Source organism: Pichia kudriavzevii, chromosome 3, assembly GCF_003054445.1.
Source record: "Pichia kudriavzevii chromosome 3, complete sequence".
NCBI lineage: Eukaryota > Fungi > Ascomycota > Pichiomycetes > Pichiales > Pichiaceae > Pichia > Pichia kudriavzevii.
The window spans coordinates 1,701,814-1,717,257 of record NC_042508.1 but is presented as its reverse complement, the minus strand read 5'-3'; the positions used below and the strand labels follow the sequence as shown (position 1 = coordinate 1,717,257).

Below are 15,444 nucleotides of genomic sequence, written 5' to 3'. Positions count from 1 at the left end.
GAATTCGGCTCGGATTTTGCCTTTTCGGTGTTAGAGTTGACATGAAAATACACGTTGAAATCTTCAAGACTTTGCGAATATTAAGTTGTAGAGTCAAAGTAAATCCCTTTTGGAGACCATCAATCATTACCGCAATGGAGAAAACGGACATACAGAGTGCTTTTGTGACATCGTTGATCAGCGGGGGAGCAGCAGGTACAGCCACAGATTTGGCTTTTTTCCCCATCGACACTCTCAAGACACGACTTCAAGCCAAGGGTGGGTTCTTTCACAATGGAGGGTTCAGAGGTCTTTATAAAGGTCTAGGAAGTGCAGTAATTGCTTCTGCGCCTTCTGCATCGCTGTTTTTTATTACTTATGATACTAGTAAATCTTTTCTAAAGAATGAATTACCCTTGTATCTTCCCAATTTGGAAAAAGGTACTTCAACTCATTTGTCCCATATGATTGCAGCCTCCTTAGGTGAAATAGCAGCATGCCTAGTTCGGGTACCGGCAGAAGTTATTAAACAACGTACTCAGTCTCTACAGTTTAACTCTTCCTTAGAATCTTTCAAATACATCATTACTAACCAATCAGGTGAAGGTGTGTTTCAAGGTTTATATAGGGGCTGGGGGACAACAATCATGCGTGAAATACCGTTTACCGTGATTCAATTCCCGCTGTATGAACACATGAAGTCGATTTGGGCACAGTATCAAGGAGTTGAGAGGGTTTCTCCGTTGCAAGGTGCATTGTGCGGTTCAATTGCAGGGGGTATTGCTGCAGCATCAACTACACCATTGGATGTCCTGAAGACCAGATTGATGCTAAGCAAGGAAAGAATTGGTGTTTTCAAATTGGCAAGAAACATCGTCTCTGAAGAAGGATACAGAGTTTTGTTTAGCGGCATTGGCCCAAGAACTATGTGGATCAGTGCTGGTGGGGCAATCTTCCTTGGTGTGTATGAGTTTGTGAGCACATCAATCTCCAATGGGGAGAAACTGAAGTTGTGAGCATGCCTTGATGTCGAACAATTATTTTACTAATGATGCAATTATATAGAGCTGTAAAAACATATAAGATCCTAGAATGTCATGTTTTAGATACAACAAAATCTCATTCATCTATATCAAATCCAAAACTAAACCCATTGTTATTTTTTTTTCTTCCCTCTTCGGTCAACGTTTCCCATGCTCGGGATCTCACCTTCAGATCTTCTTCTTCATCATCACTTTTCTTCTTCAAATGAGCAAGGCTTTCTCTCACCAAATCTTCATAACCAGAAGCTTTTAAAAACTCAACAAAAGTCTCAAAAACAGGCATTTGGCAAGCTCCATTGAGTTCCCCAACGTCTTCATCGTTGTTTCTTAGGTCTTCCCTCTGTAGATATTTCTTAATGGTTTCGATGTTTTCGTCAATATTACCGGTATATCCGTTGATAAATTCACTCAGTTTCTTTTGTAGTAAATCATGCCTAAATCCACTGACTTGGTCAGGTTTAAACTTCATGAATTGTAAGACATTAGAGATCTTACACGGAGGAACAAAGTTTGCTGTAAACGCAACGGAGTCTTCCAAGTTGATAACAGTATGCCACCATCCAGAAGGAACATACATGCATTCATTTGCAAATGTAATACCAACAACGCATGTTCTGAACCCTCCAGATCCAAAATTATCATTTGTGTCTAACGTTGCTTCATCACTGATCTGTATGCTATCATTCCAAAACCCACTTTTGACCCATTCTGCCAAACCAGTAGGGGAAATTACCTCACTTTCATCATCACTTACAAAGACTCCTGGCGGTTTCATTCCTGGCGGTAATAATACCCACAGTTTCGAACCCTGTAAGACGGTGTTCCACGCATCTGTTGAATTCGGATCCTTATGGAATGTAGAGCCTGATCGCTGTGGGCCCGTGATCAACCAGGAATGATCAGGCCGACATTCTTGGAAAACCTTGAATAAATCCTTGGTTGCATATATTGGAGGGTGTGGGAAATATCCAGTTGGCAAAAGAACTTTCATTGCTTCTGACCTACAATCAAATAAATATAGCGGGTTTTCATCCCTATTTGCCAAAGCATATGATTCGTATAGGGATAGCTCCCATAAAACTGATTCTTGTCTAAACTTGACATTCGGGAACTGTTCCAACAAGTATTTGATGGTCCATCCCGGCCAGCGATTCTTTGACTTGATAGGATCATTTGACCCTAAAATAAAAGGATGTTGGTCCCATTTATTTCTTTCAAACATCTCATACGTGAAGGTACTTTCCTCTATCCTTGGGATTCTACCTCTATACGGGAACTTGCTTGGATTGGTTAAAACATTAGCATCCCAGTAACCGTCGATATCTCTTAAGTTTTCTTGTTCCTTGATAATATCCCTAAATACCTCTTGATAATCAATGCACGAGTTGGCATATGGGGTGAACAAGGCATCTGAGTATACCAAACCACCACAATCAATGGGGATTTGTTCTTTGACATCGATTTTCAAGATTGAGCTTCTCCATGATCCTTTCCACTCTTTAAATGTCAAACCACTAGCTTCTCTTTCCTCTTCAGTCTTTGTGGTATATAAGTTTCTCCACAGCTCATCAAAAGTGGAATATGCGTACCAAAATTTAGAAACTAAAGATGCATTGCATAACCCTCTCTTATCTAATAGGCCCAAGATACCTATAATCACATCGTCCGGTAATTTCTTGAACAATGTTCCAGCTGATCTCCCAATTTTCAATAGCTCATCATCTCTTGCAAACAAGACATTACTCGACGGCTTTACATTGAGTGGGTGTCTCGTAAATTGTTGCTGCAGTGTTTTAGTTGTTCTCGATTTAGCTAGAATTGATTTTCCAGACTTGGTTTGATTTTCTCCTTTGTGTCTTTTCCTACATGGCTCCAAAGTCTGACTGCTTACCGACTCAACAGTCATTTTTCTGTATATAGAACCAAGGCACAAATAAGTGTAATCGACAGTATCAGGTAAAAACGTCTCGTAGAACCAAGGTATCGTAGTAAAATGATTTGGAGGCTTATTATGGTTCGATTTGTCTTGTCATGAAAAATTTTGACAGTAAGGAGAGAAAAAAAAATCAAGAAATAAACCAACATGTTAATCTTATTGGGCTAGGGAAACACTACTAAAGTTGATATTTAGTGTACCGTCCTCTGGACATGATTATGGTACAGAGTAAGTGCTACCTATAGACAACCGTATATAAAATATATGTACATGGATAGGGGAGGTGACTGAATGCATTTAAACAAGAGTAAATTTGGTTTTCATAAACCGATGCCTATTCTACAGGGAGAGTCTTTGGCCTCTTTGGAATCCAATCTTTAGATTGCAGCTTTCTCTCATAATCTCTTTCAGTCTTACCAGGGTATAGCACCTTTTCATCTAATGGGTTCGCAAATTCTTCTGCTTCTCTTGGAGCTGGTGCGTCTCTGGCCTTCCAGTAGTTTCTAATTTGCAAAACACAGTTCATACACAGGAAATGGGACCTCTTATAGTGTCCACACGCAGGACATCTATTCAAGTTATCCTTCAACTTGATTTGTTTGTCACCTGGTCCATATAATCTCTGTCTTCTCTTCTGATGAGACACCTTCTTCTTTGGTGCTGCCTTCAAAATGCCCGCATCGATTTCAATACCGTTTGCCGGTGCTTGAGCGTGCTGTTCGTGATCGCAGAGGTGCTCCTCCAATGACTTTTTCGTTTCACCCTGTGGTTGAAGCAATGCAGGGATAGTAAGACCGATTTTAATGGAAGGGATCCCGACTCTTGGAAGAAGCGACTCTCCAAGAGCAGCCAAACCTGCAGATCTGAGTACAAACGCCATTATTATCTCGGTCACTTATAGTACAAGTACACTTTTCAACTCTGCTCAAAGAACCAGCAAACTGCCCCAACCTGTATGGTAGATTCTGCCATGTTGATATTTCCATGTTGAACGAAAAATGCGGGAACACAGGGGGGAAAAAACAATATGCGAAACTGCCCAATTAGGAACAAAATAGCGGAAATGCGAAATATCCCGATGCGGCAGGAAACATAAACGTCTTGGGAACTGTACATGTAACATGACGGTTATGCTGAACTAGAAATCAAAAGAAAAAAAAGGGGGAAAAAAAAAACCATATTGGAAAAAAGTTGCCTCTTTCCCTATTCGGACACGCGTGTCTCCCTTCTCGAAATATGGATGTTTTAGGGAATGTTTATTGTGTATATATTTACACCAGGTAATAGGAAAGGTGTGTTTGATTTGGTTGATTGGAACATCCATTTGAACATATAGCAGAAAGGACCATGGCAGATTCGGTTATAAGAGCACAGAGCACAGACGTGTCGGGAACTAATGGTTCTGTATCACATCCTTCCAATTACGTTGGTTTTGATACCATCACCACCCAAATTGAAAATAGATTGGTTAAGAGAGGCTTTACTTTCAATGTTATGTTAGTTGGTTATTCTGGCATGGGTAAGTCCACGTTGGTTAATACACTATTCAGCTCACATCTTGTTGACTCTAATGGTAGAGACACAATAAACGAACCAATTGACAGAACCACTGAAATCAAAATCACTAACCATACCTTACTTGAGAATAATGTTAGGTTGAATTTGAACGTCATCGATACCCCTGGTTTTGGCGATCAGCTCAACAATGACAAGTCATGGGAGCCTATTCTTAAATACATCAAGGACCAGCAAAATCAATATCTTCGGAGAGAGTTGAATGCCTCTAGAGAAAAATTCATTAAAGATACAAGAGTTCACTGTGTTTTGTACTTTATCCAACCAAATGGCTATGGTTTAAAGGCATTAGATATTCAAGTTTTAAAGAGACTAACTGAAGTCGCCAACGTTGTACCAATTATCGCCAAGGCAGACACTCTGACTTTAGATGAAAGATCAAAATTGAAAGCCATTTTACAAGAACAGTTTACTCACTATAATTTGAAGATGTATCCCTATGAAACTAGTTTTGATGACGAGCTCTCTGAAGAGGAGATCCAATTTAATAGGGATATCAGATCTTTGCTGCCCTTTGCAGTTATTGGATCCGAGAGTATCATCACTACACCCAACGGCGAATCAATTAGAGGAAGAAGAACTAAATGGGGTATCATTAACGTGGAAGACGTCACCCAATGTGAATTTATTTACTTGAGGGACTTTCTGACTAGAACCCATTTGTTTGACTTGATCGAGACCACCAACTTGATGCACTATGAATCTTTCAGAACTAGAGAACTAACCTTCTTAAGGGAAAACGTTAGCGCTAGAAATTCTAGAATGCCACAGGTTCAGAGTTGAATCCACTTGAAATACATGGGAGAAGAAAGTCACTAACCCTCTTTATATATCCAAACTTCATTATATACTTTTCCTCTTTATAATGTTTGCTAATAAAACTAGAAAAAGACAAATAAACAAAATAAAAATCCACAATACACATATTCACACGCACATACATCTATACATGGATACATACACACACAGTATAAGGGAATGGGTGTATAACGCAAACATCTACATGGCCTTCAGGTGGTATCTAAATAACATAAAAAAATGTTAGCAGAAATTTCACATTTGCATGTTTTGTATATGTATATTATACCGTTACGTTTGGCCGATAATGTTGTTTTCTTCGTTTTCTAGATCTTCAATAACTCTGGCATCTTCCTTACTTAGCTCCAAGCCCTCCTCATTCACATCTACAACTTCTTCAATTTCATTTTCCATCTCGTTTTCAATCTCAAGCTCTTTCTCAGACTCCTGCACTTTCTCTATTGTCTTTAAGTTGACTTTATTGATATACTCTTCAAACCTATCTCCATTATCAAAACCAAGCAGTCTACCATCAATACACTCGTCATATTCTTCTTCTTCGGATGGATCACTGTTATCCTCAGCAATAGAAATATTATATTTTGGCGGTTCAAATTTTGTAGCACTGCTAAATGTTCTAGTCACTGGAAAATGCTTTTCCTCCCAAGGGAAAATAGGGTGAGATTGAATATACCTATCAACTTGCGATAGTGGCTCCTCTTGAACCAAAGTGGCTGGGCTCTCCAAAACCGTCGTCCTCCCGTCTTCAGGATCGTTTCCCTTCTCGTCAGACCATTCAACCTTACTTTCACACATCTTCCAAGCTTCACCTTTACCACTCTCATCTTTGATAGGCTCAGTAGATGGCTTTTTGTAGTAGAAAGTTGGGAAGTGTAAGTTTTCGATTTGTTCAGTTTGAGGCGACAAAAATGGATTATTAATCTCATTATGACGATGATTAACAGCCTTTTCCTCAAAGTGGTGATTGACAGGTTCATCAGCAGTTTGCGTTGGTTCGTCAGAAGTAGGTGTTGAAATTGTCAATGTATCAATGTCTAACCGAGTCTGCAATTGGCCAGCAATTTCTAAAATCTCAACATTATCTACATTATCTAAATTAATACTGTTAAACTTGTCCCACCATAATTGATACAAATTGGTTGTTTCATTATTGAATATTCTAGCGTATACAGGATCAAAACAGAGGTTGTGATTTTTCCATGGTTTGTTCATACCTATAAAATGAAAGACCTTTATGTCGTCCTTGAATCTGATCATTGCCGGTAGATATTCGTAGTTTGAATTGAGAGTGCAATTATAAGTGAAGGGCAATCTGCACCACAGTCCAGCAGTTTTATCACTTTGTAAATTAAAAAATTCATTCAACAGGCCTTGATCAGCACCGTCAAAAGAGTCATGAGATTTATAGAATTGCATCAACTGATTGAAAACATCAACACTAGGTTTAATAACAAACAATCCCGAATTAAAAATATCTGGCCAACCCGAATCCGACGCAGCTAGTATCTGGTATTCTGACATCTCAGGAACATAATCAAATAAATTGTCTATGTTTTGTTGTACTAGAATATCCGAATCCAAGTACACAACCTTATCATAATCAACCAATCTCCATATATTCAATTTAGTTAGAGTGTACATCAAGTCCTTTCTTTTTAACAAATCCACTAGTTGGAATTCATTGTTTGACTTGATTAAATATTCATCAACATTTATTAACCTGTGAAAGAAGCCGCAATTAACAATGAGCTCAAAGACACTCGTGTTGATGTTATTTTTCGAAAAAAGTAGTACCAATGGGATCTCACTCTTTGTATCTTGCAAAGACTTAGCCAATGTGAGTGTTCCTGGAAGATACCCTGAATTCAAGAGTAACGTTACGTATGCAAACACCATGTTTGTCGATACACAGTAGTCCTCCTTGGAGAGTACTAATAAGCTGGTAGAGCATCTTCATCCTTTTTTACGTTTCCATTTAACGCTGCATCCATCAGCAGATTGGCCACTGAATATCCGAACATCACCGCTTTTTTTTTTACCTTCCCATGTCCGATTGTTATTATTTTGCCGTTTTCAGAGCGAGGAAATCTGGGGTAGACAATAGACACACCGTAAATTTCGAGAGAATTACTCTATTATTGTATCCCGCATTTGAATAGATACGGTATATATTATATATCTATATATGCAAATATATCTGTAGAAAGCACAGGTAATACCATACAGCCGTTTCAAATATAAAGTACACCATCAAGAGACTATATTCGAGGAGACTCTCTGACTTCGTTGTTACTGAGACTTGAATCTTTGCCAATTTCACCTAGAGTATCGTCATTTGCAGAGCCATTTGAATCGCCAACCGAACCAACGTGCGAATTACAAATTGCTTCCTCATTTGTGACATTTGGTCCTCCAATATCACAACCATCATCTCTGTCATCATCATCATCATCATCATCATCATCACCATCATCACCATCATCGTGGTCGTCCTCATCACTGTCATACTCTGCGTCGGTTTCTCCAAACTCTTCATGTCTCGCAGATCGCTTCTGTTGTAGCTCTTCTAAGTAGTTGACACCAACGTCAAACTGCCCAGCTTCCTTCCAGAACAAATACCTGATTAATTCTCTAACTTGCCTGTAGTCACAAGACTTACCAGTACATTTTCTGAACTCCTTAGTCAAGTACTTCATTTTCTCAATTTCACCATCATCAAGTAATGTTTTCAACGTTAGAACATCATCAGGCCCACAGTCACTAGCACTACCACCCTGCTGGCCAATTAGAACTTGATATCTATTCCTAGCGGCTAAGTAACTGTCAACTTTGGCGGCTTCTGCTATTTCAACCCAATTTTTATTCTCTTTCTTCAAACGTAATATAATTTCATCCTGTTCTTTACTAAACTTGGATTTTCTTTTGGATCTTTTCGGTTTTTGCTCCCTCAATGACTCTTTATTTGGTTTAATACTTTTAAATGGTGGCAATAGCATATTCTGTGATAGCTCATACGTCAATCTATCAATTTTACTATAATCTAGTTTGATATGCCTATTATTGCCTTTATCGATTAGCGAAACTGATTTGTTGATATGGTTAGATGACGCAACATGTGACATTGTAGGTTTTCTAGCTTCGCTGTTTGTTGGTTTCGGATCTGAAAACTGGCCATATGCGGGTATTTGAGGCGGGTAAGACGGCCCCATAGACTTGGCCTGTGGTTGTACAAGATAGGCATGAGAGAAGGAATATGTCTTGTCTTTGTTATCACTTGTCTTACCAACAACGTTCTCCTCTGTTGTTCGTGCTCTAGGAGGCAATGGCAACGATTGCTGTGACTGTTGGCGTTGTAGAGATTGTTGCGGTGTTGTATATTGCGAGTAAACCGAAGGTTGGGCCAAATTCATAGCTTGATATGGAGTGTACAACTGGTTTTGATACTGTTCAGGAGGGTATGTGTATACGGGGAGCGAATATGTAGTTGAATATTGATCATATTGGAAGTTAGAATAGTTTGACGGATAAGATGATATACTAGAAGATTGCCTGTTCAATTGTTGGATTTGTGATTGTTGCGGTACCGGTTGGGTGATTGGCGGGCTCTGCTGTTGTACCATGAAGTTTCTAGGTGTTTCACTCTCAATGTTATTACTGGAAGGAGATGGTTGACTTTGAGCAAAATTGGGTTCATTGGAATTAGCCATCTTCAAACCTAAATTTCAGTTTTAGTTTTAGGCTCAGACTGAGTTTCTATTTTTACTTTCCTGGAACCTAGATAATGGAAAATAGTATTTATAATACCAACACCGACAAGACCAGATAATAGATATCCCTTTCCCCAGTATGAATTATCAAACGCTGCGTTCAATAGAAAGACATATTTTCGATATGATTGTCACTTATATTCGAGACGGCCAGTAAACTTTCAAACGGTTCCATCACAGTGTGTGACTACATGGAGTCAATATGAAGAAAGTGGCGTGAACTTTTTGGGCAATAAGGAAAAAAATTTCCAACTTTTCCGGTGCAGACAATTAGGGTCTCGGATCTTCGAAAAGTATTAACATACGCAGAGAAAAATTGTCTCCAGTACCTACGGTGGGGATAAACCAATATACATATGCAGGTTAGTTAAAGGGGGAAGATAGAAGAAAAGTATGATTATACAAACACTGTTACTGTTTTAGAATTAACTAGAACTAACCGTTGATTGTGGTCACACTCCAGAGTATGAATTGGAGTACAAACTGTAGCGACCAGAAGCCAACCTTACGGAGTCTCTCGTTTCTCATGTCTTCATCAGCAACATATTCGGCAAATCCTCTGTAAACTGCCTCTGATAGGTCATCCATCAATGTGGAATCATAGAAGGTCCATGCCCCATCAAAATCGGCAAGATCCTTGTAAACCCTGCCTCTGATGGGGATAAATGTCTTGTTGTTGTTGATATAACCAACAATGGGTCGTATTGCCGCACTACTAATGTACGATAGATCATTTGTAAATAGGGGCACCTGTGCCTTTGGATTTTTGAGTCTCAAGTAGAAATCACAAATGAATAGGTTGTTGTCCTTTCTCTCATTTTTGTTGCTTTCCTTCTCCAGCTGTTTCTCCCTTTTCTTTTTGTTGAAGAAGAACTGGTTACTGAAATTGCTCAATCCTTGGTCGATCAACATATCTAGCGTAATATTCTCCTCTAAAACCATAAAGTCCGCCAATATATCCACCGTACCTTTATTGATCCATCCAACAGGTCCTGACATACCACCATTCAAATGTTCTATTTTTAAATTGTCCATTCTCATTCTGACTATTTTCTTGATATTTTTGGAATCAATGGGGAATTTAGCAAATTGTTCCCTTCCTAGCCGTTTGTTGACTAGCTCCTCCAAGTTGTTCTCCTCCTTAAAACTATCAAACGTTGATATTTTATTGATTGTAAATAACGAACCATCGTAACAACCACTCATGTGGTTACAAGTTAGGGTATCCAAAATTAGCCAGTTTTTCCTAAAGATATCCAGATCTGCGTTATATATGGACAACTGACATGGTCTAAACCCATTTGGATGATAGATGGTCACCAGCACATCCTCACATAGATATTTATCAAATTCCCAGTCCCCTGGTTTATAAACATTTTTATAGTTTCTTGGATCGTCGTCTTCTTTCCAAACAACATGGGTTCTATCAACAACTCCACGTATCCCCTTAATTGAAATGGTGTCAACAAACCCCTTGCCACTAATCCATCTCCAGAAACTCAAACTCACATTGATTTCATCAACAGTTATGTCAAACTGCGTATAATTACCATCATCGTAAATCTCCTCAATTGATCTACCAATAATTTTCCCATCCAGACTTTTTTCAATTTTTTCAATGACTTTGATAACTTTGGGTCTTCGACTAATGTTTGCGTTCTTCAATTGAATTATACCACTATTCCAATTGGGCACAATGGCATTCTCAAATGTAACATTCAACGGTGAATTGTTTGTTATGATCTTCCCTAACCATTCGGCAATGACATCTCTATCTGCCAAGCTGTTTGTGGTTATCACAACGAGACTGAAAAACGTCGTTGTTCCAATTAGGAACAACAACACATTACCAGTCAACAACCAAGATATAAATGCACTGATATCTTCCATATTCAAGGGTCTTTTGGACCGAATTAAGATCCATTTGACACGGAGCCACAGCGACTCTACTTTGTTCATGCATCTGAGTACGATCTTACTAGGGCGGAAGGAGAACTGCCGAATATGGTGTCCTGTTGGATAGAGACGACGACAAGGTGGACTAGAGAATACAGTGGGCCGATGTATAAGATCGTACACCCTTCGAATTTGTGTGTACTTGGGCAGTTTCCTCAAGGGTACCAACAGGGAACTTCGCAGTACTGTAAGCGGTGTGCAATTCCTAGGTAGTGTACGTTTGAGCATTGGTTCATTGGATTTTCAGCTGACCTTTGATCAACATGTCATGGATAGTAGAGTTAATAATGAGTTCAAAAGTAAAACGCAAGAAAAACCAAAAAAATAAAAAAAAATCAACTGTTCTTAATTGAGATATACGATAAAAAGAAATACATCTCGTACATTATAGAAAAGGTGGGAAACAAAAGAAACAAATAGGAAGAAACAATTGCATCAGTGGAAATTACATGTTGCTCCAATTGGTGAAGGTGTTTTAAAATATACATATATATATATATTGATAGATATGTATATGAAACAATATCAGAGTAGAGTATTAGGGGTAGTTTATAGGGGTAGTTTATAGGAGTAGTTTATAGGGGTTTCTGAGGAACAACCACCAGAAGTTCGGCAGTGCAATACTTGTTCCCCTGCTTGTCCATGAGGGCCCCCACAACGGTAAATTTCCGGCTGTCGACTACGTTGGTGACAAAACATTCCAGTATGACATCGACGATCCGTTCGTGTACCTGGAACTTGATTGGCCTAAGGTATTTTATGCTGAGGTTGGCAGTGACGGCAAACCCATTTGCCGTGAGAGGGAGCACGACCTTGACAAAGTACTCGTCTATAATGGACGCACTTGCACCGCCGTGTACGATGCCGACATGGCTGGTCAAGTTTCTACCGAGCTGGAAAACGGCGACCATGTGGTTCGAGAGGGGCATGGTGGTGCAGTCTTTGGCTGCGTCGGTGCAGCAGTCGTTCTCGATGAACTTCAGCGAGGAGTTCCTTGACCAGGAGTGATGATCCGGATACACCACAGAGAGGTCTTTGGCAGTGTAGATGGGCTTTGTGTAAATTTGGGCAAATTCAATCTTGTTTTCTGTGAGCAAATTCGATGGCCCAATATAGAGATTGGGGTTTGTGGTATTCAATAGTTCCGAGACCCTCGTGTACCCTAAAGCTTGTAAGCAATCTGTAATTTCCTTAAGCGTCAAGTAAGTCATTTTACGCCTTTCGATGGATAGTAGAGTACAGTAGAATAGGATATGCTATGCTACCGTGTGTTTCATATTGGGGAAAACACTACTCCTCATCTACAACGGCTGTGGAAGTGTAGCTGGTTTATATACGTGGTAGCAACTCCTGTTCTCGCACATAGCAAAGTGACAAATTCGGGATAGCGCATCTTTCACACTGAGGGGAAAATGGCTGGAGAGGTTGATGGGGAGAACTTGTGCAATAGCGGGAGACTCCGACGATGAGATGGAGGATTTTGTGGTAGCGAGGGCGCGGTAGCACAGTTTGCGGCGGGATGGTAACTCTCCGATTGAGGAGTAGCATTAATATTGGGATTGACATTGGTATTGAGATTGTTATCTCCATTACAAGCAGTGACAAGGTCTCCATATTCATAAAAATCCTCATATTCCTCACTAGAAGATGAAGACACACTCTGGGAAGTTTCATCAACAAAGGTATATATAACGTTATCGTTGTTCCCCACTTTGACAAAATCTTCATTGCTTTCACCACCAACCAATCCAACCATCTTCTCATAATAGAGATCTAGAATTGTACCTGCTGTAGAAATACCATATTGGAGGGACTTCTTAAGATTCATGTCGACATTTCCACTAGAGTTTTTACGTTCACAATAACTGTCATAGTTGAAATCACGAGGAACAACTCTATAGTTGACACATTTTAAAAATTCAACTTCTAATAGATTCAATTCTAGAATGTTCACACCACCCACCTTGGCATAGTGGCTGTTTGAGCAAAAGGAGTCGCATAGTGCCTTTGATGCAATAGTAGTTGCCGTTAGCAGAAACCGATGCACAGTTAAAGAATTGAGTGCAAAGGAGGGATACTTCTGTGTTAATAAATCGATATAATAAACCGTTACTATTAAAACACAATTCTCCAAGGACGAATAATGGGCCAGCCTTAACAAATAGTTGAAAATCGAAATTTCCGGGGGTGATCTAGAATGGAACCGGGTCAGGTTCTCGTTGTTGAGATACTGCAAGTCAAGAGAAGTTCTAAAGTCGTTTGTTCGAACTATACCGGATAACATCCTTGCTATAATGGTTAAAAGATCACGCTTGTCACAGTCCGTATAATTGGTTGGAACAGTCTGATAGATGCATCCCTCGTTTGAAGAGGCTATGGATCCTGTGGAACCATTTGATATAGTCTTTGTAATACTAGATCTCTGTCGTTTAGTATTCCTTGATGACGACATGGACTGGTTTGAATTTCGCCTCGAGTTTTTCAATGTAGAATGTATGTTATTACCTGCCATTTTCTTCAAATGCAATGACTGACTAAGGAGGAGTACGGATATCGTAGACTGGATCGATGGAATGTACGTGTATGCGTGTACGTCATGAAACCAGGGTCGGTTGCTGTTGTCGTTGTTGTTGTTGTTGTTGCTGCCTTAGCTGCTATTGTAGCTGCTGTTGCTGCTGTGGTGATTTAGAGAAGATCCGGAAAGTCAGTCCCCAACTGGCCGGGATATATGTCTGCCCACGTGTCTGTTATTAACGATTATTCCAAGTATATTATGGAGAATATGGTTTCAATATTCTCACTTTCCATATACAATGCCTCGATATAGCAATAATCACTCCAGCCATATACAGTCGACTGCAGCGGAGGATACAAGATGGAGAAGCCTGAAAAAAAAAAAAAGTTTCGCGCTTTGGGGAACTTTTAAGACGATGAAAGAAATAGAGTTGCTTAACTTGCCTTGATTACCCTTTTGGTAAAATAATAGATACAGAAACAGATACAGAAATAGACACCCTGTGACTTTTCATTTGTTTTTGTCTCAAAAGCAAAAAAGACTGGCTGACTCACTCATAGTTAACTATTTTGTTGTGTATTATTATTATTTTTTTTTTTTGTATTATGCTATACTATGCTATGTTATGTTGTGCTTTGCTACTCTCTTTCTGTTTTACCTCCCCGCGAATTGCATATTGGATATTATATATATTTATTTTTTTGCGACGCGTCGACGTTGAAGGATTGAAACAAATTCTCGCCCTCTACAATATTCGAAAAAAAAAAAAAAGAATCGTCCAATTTGGTAACATGAATATCCATCTGAAAAGTACAATACGTTAAGCCAAAGTGTTGGAGTTTGATAGAGGTTCAAATTCTATAGCACCATCGGACCCACCGCCATGTTTCCTAAACCACTCCGTTCGTCTATATCCTCCACTGTTTCTGTGCTTGTGAGAGGCCTTGCAACCTCTACAGAAATTTTTCCCAACGCTATCAAGCCATCAGGATTTAGCATTGCAACATTAAGATCATTCCCAAGCTTGGAACCGCATTCCATTTTCCCCGTACACAATGTCTTGGTGAACCAGCCACTGAGAAGGGATATTCTATGGTTGGCGGCTGTGATGGAATTGGACAACAAGAGAGTTGGAGCGTCCAATCCTCCAGGCAGATCACAACATAAGTTTTCCAGACATAAGTTGTTCAAGCAAAAGGGTACCGGTAGAGCCAGAGTCGGTGACGCCAACTCGCCCATCAGATTCAGAGGTGCCTATGCGCTGGCGAGACATGCGCCAAATGACTTTTCTACTGATTTACCAACAAAGGTGTATCATTATGCATATAGGGTGGCATTGTCCGATGCATTCAGAAGAGGTAAGTTGTTTATAATTGGTGAAGACAGTCAATTCAGGGAGAGGTTGCAGCAGGAAACCGGGTTGGCTGCAAATGAAATTAAGGAAAGCGATAGCTTCAACCTGGAGATCCCAACGACAGATTCGTTGGCAATGTCAAGATTTGTCAAGGAGCACCACGCGGAGAAACACAACCTCTTGTTTGTTGCCAATGATTACTTCAAGGTTTCGAATTTAAGAGAATCCGTCTTGAGATATCCAAGTAAGAAGTTGACTGTTTTACAAAAGGATGAAGTCCAAGTTAGAGACATCTTAAAGGCACACAAGATCTTCATCGAAAAGGAGGCATTTAACTATTTTGCTGCTAAATACACAAAGTTCGTCAACTTATGAATTTATATTATATATATAAGTATTTTATATTCTGTCCCAACTTTAATCATGTAAATATTCGACAACCTACATAATCGTCATGTCAAAGAATTGTATTCTAAATACAGGCGAGCAAGCGCATAATC

At 39.5% G+C, this 15,444-nt stretch overlaps 10 protein-coding genes across 10 annotated transcripts; 3 read left to right on the top strand and 7 right to left on the bottom strand.

Annotated features, from left to right (window-relative positions):
• Positions 1-41: 41 nt before the first annotated feature.
• Positions 42-995, top strand: C5L36_0C07880 (uncharacterized protein; the record flags this gene model as incomplete). The annotated part of the gene is made up of 1 exon (XM_029466491.1): positions 42-995. One exon carries the CDS (start codon positions 42-44, stop codon positions 993-995), a length of 954 nt encoding a protein of 317 aa, XP_029322351.1.
• A 103-nt stretch (positions 996-1,098) lies between these two features.
• On the bottom strand, positions 1,099-2,928 carry C5L36_0C07870 (uncharacterized protein; the record flags this gene model as incomplete). The annotated part of the gene is made up of 1 exon (XM_029466490.1): positions 1,099-2,928. The coding sequence occupies one exon, from the start codon at positions 2,926-2,928 to the stop codon at positions 1,099-1,101; it is 1,830 nt and encodes a 609-aa protein (XP_029322350.1).
• A 364-nt stretch (positions 2,929-3,292) lies between these two features.
• Positions 3,293-3,838, bottom strand: C5L36_0C07860 (uncharacterized protein; the record flags this gene model as incomplete). Its single annotated transcript, XM_029466489.1, has 1 exon — positions 3,293-3,838. One exon carries the CDS (start codon positions 3,836-3,838, stop codon positions 3,293-3,295), a length of 546 nt encoding a protein of 181 aa, XP_029322349.1.
• Positions 3,839-4,305: 467 nt separating this feature from the next.
• C5L36_0C07850 (uncharacterized protein) lies at positions 4,306-5,316 on the top strand (the record flags this gene model as incomplete). Its single annotated transcript, XM_029466488.1, has 1 exon — positions 4,306-5,316. One exon carries the CDS (start codon positions 4,306-4,308, stop codon positions 5,314-5,316), a length of 1,011 nt encoding a protein of 336 aa, XP_029322348.1.
• Positions 5,317-5,622: 306 nt separating this feature from the next.
• C5L36_0C07840 (uncharacterized protein) lies at positions 5,623-7,248 on the bottom strand (the record flags this gene model as incomplete). Its single annotated transcript, XM_029466487.1, has 1 exon — positions 5,623-7,248. One exon carries the CDS (start codon positions 7,246-7,248, stop codon positions 5,623-5,625), a length of 1,626 nt encoding a protein of 541 aa, XP_029322347.1.
• Positions 7,249-7,610: 362 nt separating this feature from the next.
• On the bottom strand, positions 7,611-9,059 carry C5L36_0C07830 (uncharacterized protein; the record flags this gene model as incomplete). The annotated part of the gene is made up of 1 exon (XM_029466486.1): positions 7,611-9,059. The coding sequence occupies one exon, from the start codon at positions 9,057-9,059 to the stop codon at positions 7,611-7,613; it is 1,449 nt and encodes a 482-aa protein (XP_029322346.1).
• Positions 9,060-9,554: 495 nt separating this feature from the next.
• On the bottom strand, positions 9,555-11,303 carry C5L36_0C07820 (uncharacterized protein; the record flags this gene model as incomplete). The annotated part of the gene is made up of 1 exon (XM_029466485.1): positions 9,555-11,303. The coding sequence occupies one exon, from the start codon at positions 11,301-11,303 to the stop codon at positions 9,555-9,557; it is 1,749 nt and encodes a 582-aa protein (XP_029322345.1).
• A 347-nt stretch (positions 11,304-11,650) lies between these two features.
• On the bottom strand, positions 11,651-12,286 carry C5L36_0C07810 (uncharacterized protein; the record flags this gene model as incomplete). Its single annotated transcript, XM_029466484.1, has 1 exon — positions 11,651-12,286. One exon carries the CDS (start codon positions 12,284-12,286, stop codon positions 11,651-11,653), a length of 636 nt encoding a protein of 211 aa, XP_029322344.1.
• Positions 12,287-12,471: 185 nt separating this feature from the next.
• Positions 12,472-13,587, bottom strand: C5L36_0C07800 (uncharacterized protein; the record flags this gene model as incomplete). The annotated part of the gene is made up of 1 exon (XM_029466483.1): positions 12,472-13,587. One exon carries the CDS (start codon positions 13,585-13,587, stop codon positions 12,472-12,474), a length of 1,116 nt encoding a protein of 371 aa, XP_029322343.1.
• Positions 13,588-14,473: 886 nt separating this feature from the next.
• On the top strand, positions 14,474-15,319 carry C5L36_0C07790 (uncharacterized protein; the record flags this gene model as incomplete). The annotated part of the gene is made up of 1 exon (XM_029466482.1): positions 14,474-15,319. The coding sequence occupies one exon, from the start codon at positions 14,474-14,476 to the stop codon at positions 15,317-15,319; it is 846 nt and encodes a 281-aa protein (XP_029322342.1).
• Between the last annotated feature and the right edge of the window lie 125 nt (positions 15,320-15,444).